General features: G+C 35.9%; 1 protein-coding gene across 1 annotated transcript; it reads left to right on the top strand.

Annotated features, from left to right (window-relative positions):
• The first annotated feature begins 3,740 nt into the window (after nt 1-3,740).
• LOC108363820 (tigger transposable element-derived protein 6-like) lies at nt 3,741-5,313 on the top strand. Its single transcript, XM_017617311.1, has 3 exons — nt 3,741-4,364; nt 4,473-4,853; nt 4,918-5,313. Exons 1-3 carry the CDS (start codon nt 3,759-3,761, stop codon nt 5,311-5,313), a joined length of 1,383 nt encoding a protein of 460 aa, XP_017472800.1. The 5' UTR covers nt 3,741-3,758.
• The last annotated feature ends 501 nt before the right edge of the window (nt 5,314-5,814 follow it).

Here is a 5,814-nt window from a genome sequence, read left to right as displayed (position 1 = left end):
GCATATGATATTGCGGCATTTTCTTTACTAATTACTGGCTGAATGTGTTTTACCAAGTCATTACATTTTTGCAGTTCACTAGAAATTTCCTTAATGATTTCATTTTTCATAGCATTAATTCTCACTCCAATGTTATGTTCCAGAAATGTATTAAAGTCTGAAACAATACTCGTTTTTATTTGCGTACATTTGTTGTTAATCAGTTGCTCCAAAACTTGTTTTACATCAGCCGCCTTCAACTTAGATTGCTCACATTTACTTATTAAATGTTTGATTTCGATAAATTTCGTATTCGTATCAGATAAAGTACACTGATGTCTTAGTAAGATTCATTGCCCCCTTCATATTTGCCCATGATTTTCCCCTGATCAAGCCCACGAAATGGGCTCGCTTGCACGTACGGGCAGAAAAGCCCATACGGGAAAAAGTGCCCATGTCTGCTCTTCACTATGCGCGCTCCAATTGAAACATTCACGAGTTTAATCCTATTGTAATGTATGAAGATACTTTGCCTTTAAGGACCATGGGTTTTCAGACCCTAAAAAAGAGTCTCCTTTATTATAAAAAAGGTTTTATTAAACGGTATGGTGTTCAAAAATGTTTGCACAAGGCTTTCATGAAATTTCATGATCGTAAGTACTTTGGCAGTCCAGATATTTATATCTTTGTTGCTCGGTGGTACATGTGTACCACCTCCTTGTACATAAGAGTTAATGAAATGAAAACTGTTGAAATGGCTTTTTTTAACCTTTTTTGGCCATTTAAATTTCATTAGCTTTTTTATTCGGCCGATGTAGCATTAGGTTTGTATAGTAACCAATAGTCAGTACTAATTTGTACTGGAACCTGCAAATTTTTACTGGAAAAGTGTATGATAACCCAAAAAATTTGCTAGAGAGCACTGAATCGAGAGCGTAATAGCACGGGAGAGTTGCAAATTCTTGCTAGTGAAATTTTTACTTGCAGAAATTAGCTAGCAGAAGAAGAAGAAGAATAAATGTCAAAAGCCGCTATTTTTTAACTGGTTTAGCACAAACAAAAGTAAAATGAGTGGAAATCAAAATATTAATGATATACTGGACTGTGTAAGTGCGTGTGTGTAAAGAAAAGTGTTTAAAAATTATTTATAAATAGTAAAATGTTTACAGCAGAATGTCAAAACAGTGCAACAGCTGTTTCACTTTTTCTGTTAGTTTTCTCTTCTTCTCAATTTTACGCTCTATTTTGCTTTTACGCTGTCGCTGCAATGTTTTACTGGAGAATTTACTATACAAACCTCTTTTTATTTTTGTACTCCTGTCAACACTGTCGGCAAGTTTACTTCGCAAATTGATTGTGCGACAATAACAAAAGCCAAGTAGAAGAAGCAATGACAGCCAGTCAGCAAACAGTTCATACGGATTCTGCAAATCGAGCGCTAGCGTACCCAGCAAGGATGAAAAAGTAGGTACAATTGTACCTTTTTCCTACGTTTGATGACTTAAAGGTACATTACGTACAGTCACTAGATTTTAGGTACAATTATCTTTTGATCAGATTAGGGATGTTAATTTTTCGGCTTTTTCCGATCCCGGGATTTTCGGGATGGCGTGGTCACAATCCCGGGATCCCGGGATTAGTCCCGGTATTGAGATATTCAATACTTTTCAACAACTTGAATCGAAAAAATTGCTTCTATATTGTTTGAGAAGCTCTCCTACCATGAAATAAATAATAATAAACGGGTTTGAAACCTGCTTTTTTATTTAAAGTGGCGTTTTTATTCAGTGGCATCAAATTCACTGGCATTTGCGGTCAAATGAGTGAAAACAAATTGTAAAATGGGACTAAAAATGGCCTTTGGTTTGATTTAGATCAGAATAGGCATTAAGGCGTGTACATGCGCTGCTAAAGCGGCTATTTGTAAGTTTTTGGCCCATAATATCATCGATAAAGGTAGGGATAAAGGAAAGAAAGTTATGTAAAAATATATCGACAAATTTTGTTGTCAAAATATGACATTGTGAAAACCGGCCTTTATTCGCCCATACAGTCCAGTGTCATATTTCATATTTTCATATTTTTAGATGAGAACTACAGCTATTTAACCTATACTCGCTTTTTGACCTATACTCGGCAATTTGATTATCTTCTCTAGACTTGCTGCACCTATTAAAAGTAATCGGATAAATTAGCAGACTTTCTGTTGTTTTATAAAAATCTGGGTAAAGAAGTATACTTCGCAAAGTGTGCTTTTTGTCTTTTTCGCCAATATTTTTCAGTACAAAACAATGCTTCTCCGATTCCCATTAGACTATAGTCTATCGATATGGGCTCAGTTAAAAAACCATGTTTCATCATGTTTAAAGAACATCTATCTTTTATATTCATATTTTAAATAAAATTTTTAAACAAAAATAAACTTTTGTTTAGGTACAATAGGTCTCATTTAGGTACATTATTTTGTGATATTAGGTACAATCTTAAATTTCCATTTTTCATCCCTGGTACCCAGTCAGATCAGTGATGCCAGACATTCTCCGTAAAAGAACAGCTTCTGTTCATGCTATCTTTATTTTGAATAGACGTCTCTCCTCCCTCCTCATCCCCCGGTATCGTTCAACTGTAGCTCGCGTAGCTATTGGCTGTAGGGTGGCTTTGTGTGCTGCGTATTTTTCTGCGACAGCCACGCGGCACTCTTCGTCATACTAGTAGCTCCTGCGCGGGCATTAGCATCCGACTACCTCTTCCACAGCGGCACGAAGTGTTTGGGAGATGGATTCCCATTGCTCATTTATATCCGGTCGTTGAAGAGTTTCTTGTTTAAGCAGGATTGAGAGTCGATTGCGAAATTTCTCGGCTTGTGAATGCAGCTTCTCGACGTCATTGCATATAGGCGCATGCGGACCTTGGCTGCAACAAGGTGGTGATCCGAGTCGATATTAGCTCCTCGGATAGAACACAGATCTAGAACGCTCGAAGTATATATTCCGTCTATCACAGCATGCTCTTTTTGGTTCCTCGTTCTTTGATCAGGGGACACCCAAGTGGCTTTATGGATGTTTCGATGCTGGTGTCTAATACTAATAACTACCATGTTCCGTGCCGCAGAAAAGTCGATCAGCCCCTCTCCGTTGCCAGAGGTATTGTCATGAAGGCTGGATTGTTCGACTGTTGGACCAAAAATGCCTTCATTGCCCACCATGGCGTTAACCACTTTTAACCACCTTTGTTATGTTATTAACATTCATTTTATTTTATTTTTATTTATTTTATTGTAATACAACAACCATGAGTTATATTTCGAGTGTTTGCTACTTAATTAATATATAACATTTAACCGAATGGAAAAATATTTAATGACCTGTTGATAGGAACGTTATTTTATACGCAAATACATAAATGACTTACATAACTAGAGGGTAATAATAACATTAAAAAATTATAAAGCCAGGGAAAGGAAATACAATATATTTTGCTTTGCTGTCTTTACGCTTAGCTGCACATTTAATATAACCACCCCAAAATACGCTTCAGCGGCATTATTGTTAACATTTGTAAGGAAACTACTCTCTTAGCTGCATTCTACATACCTGCACATTCACGATATCTGCTTTAAATATTGTGCAATTATTATCAGTTTTCAAAGAAAATATGCAATTTACCTGCACTGCATCTAAACGAACCATAATGTTTCCCATCGATTTACACATGTGTTTCAATCGACTTTACGTGCTCATACGCACACCGCTAAGTGTTTACATTTTGTATGTTTAAAGATGGGAAGACATTTGATTGGTTTATCTATTGTGCAGAAAGTTAAGATCATAGAATTAGTTGCAAAAAATGCGAACAAAAAAGATCTTTGTAAAAAATATAAGTGCGATATATCTACAATCAACAGAATTTTACGAAATGCAGCTGAAATCAAGTGTCTTGCCAAAGATGGCAATCTACAGCGCAAACGGCAACGAAAAGGTGTGCACGAAAAAGTTCAAGCAGCTCTTAAGCATTGGTTTGACCAAAATAGGGAAAAGGGTGCAGTGATTTCAAGTCTGATCTTGTTGAATAAGGCAAAGCAGTTTGCAACAAAATTAAATGATGAATTTGAACCTTATTCGAGTTGGCTTTGGAGATGGCGAAAGCGGCACAACATTAAATTCGGTAGAATTCAAGGGGAAGTTAACGACAACGACTTAGAAGGTGCTTCCTGCTATACAAGCAGCATTCTGCCAAATATTTTAAAAGGTTATGATGCAGAAGATATCTTTAATGCCGACGAGATAGGCCTATTTTTTAAAGTTTTGCCTTCATCATCGTTTTTTGAAAAGGGTGACGAACCAAAAGGTAACAAAAGTCAAAAGGCACGTCTCACTTTGTTGTTAGTATGCAATTCAACGGGAAGTTTCAAAAAAGCGTATGTTGTTGGGAAGTCTAAGCAACCTCGATGTTTTCGAAATGTAAATATTCCTTTGCCATATTACTCGAATCAGAAAGCCTGGATGACTATTGATTTATGGAACCAAATTTTGATTTCCTTAGATCGGGAAATCGAAAAGAAAAAAGACAGAAAAATTATTTTATTTGCGGATAATGCGGCATGCCACAAAACTACATGTGAATTGCGAAATATTAAAATAGAATTTTTGCCTCCAAATACAACTGCGCTTATTCAGCCCCTCGATCAGGGAATTATTCACGCATTCAAATGCCAGTATAGAAACATACTAGTGCAAAAGCAATTAGCTGCAATAGAGAGAGAGTTTACCGTAAAAGAATATTTGAAATCAATTTCAATTTTGGATGCTCTATACTACATTAAGCGATCCTGGTGGCTGGTGACGCCACAAACAATACAAAACTGCTTTCAAAAGGTGAAAAATTAAAAAGATACATGAGATCAACAAATTTAATGAATCTCGAAATGAATCTTTTCAGGCCGGCTTCGATGTGGCTAATGAAGCTGACCAAGATGAAGAGGGGGAAACGGAAGTCACATTTCTTGATCAAGTGCCAAATTTCACAGAATACGTGCACTGTGATGATGAATTGCAGTGCTATGGTGAGCTCACGGAAGACGAAATTATCCAACAATTGCTTGATACTGAAAATGAATGCAACAGTAATTCTGACGTTGAAGAAAATCATAATTTTGCTGAACTTGATAACGTTCCAAGTTTAAAAGAAGCGCTTTGCGCGTTAGATACTATTCAGCGTTTTTGTGCATTTAAAGGTGTTGAATCTGCAAACATGTTGTACAGCATTGAAAAGCAATTATTGCAGCTATCTCTACAAACCCCTAGCCAGAGAAAAGTTACTGATTATTTTAAGTAATCTTTAATTTTGTGAGTTTAAGGAAACATAAAAAATATGCTTTACATTTTATGTTGGTACATAATAATATTTTGTACGTTACTTTTTTTATGTATGGTTTTTCGATCTATGAATTGTTTTTTGCAGTGGATTGTTTTTTCGTTTTCTTTTTAATAAACGTGATGATTGATAAAACTTCGATTGCAGTAATTTCTACGTGACAAGTGCCATTTGCCTTTTTGAGGTAGTTAAGAAAATTCGCTTAAGTGCATTTTTCGGATAAGTACCCAAATTTTTTGTGCAAACAAGATTGGGCAGCTAAGCAAAATATACTGTATTTAATAGGGAGAAATGACTGAATTGATAAAAAGGAAAAGGTTGTGAAAGATCAGAGATGAATAAAGTAGTAACTGACAGATGATATATGTACACTCTTGAATAATCATTCTGTAAAGAATCGCATTAGTTCCCTTCTGAAGTGCAATGTGCTTTTTTCGCCCCTGATCTCCAAAGGTAAAGTAT

This window comes from Rhagoletis zephyria, unplaced genomic scaffold (genome assembly GCF_001687245.7).
Source record: "Rhagoletis zephyria isolate East Lansing unplaced genomic scaffold, Rhagoletis_zephyria_1.1 Rzeph_scaffold_01388, whole genome shotgun sequence".
Classification (NCBI taxonomy): domain Eukaryota; kingdom Metazoa; phylum Arthropoda; class Insecta; order Diptera; family Tephritidae; genus Rhagoletis; species Rhagoletis zephyria.
The sequence above is the reverse complement of the archived record's forward strand: the minus strand, read 5'-3'. Positions and strand labels throughout refer to the sequence as shown.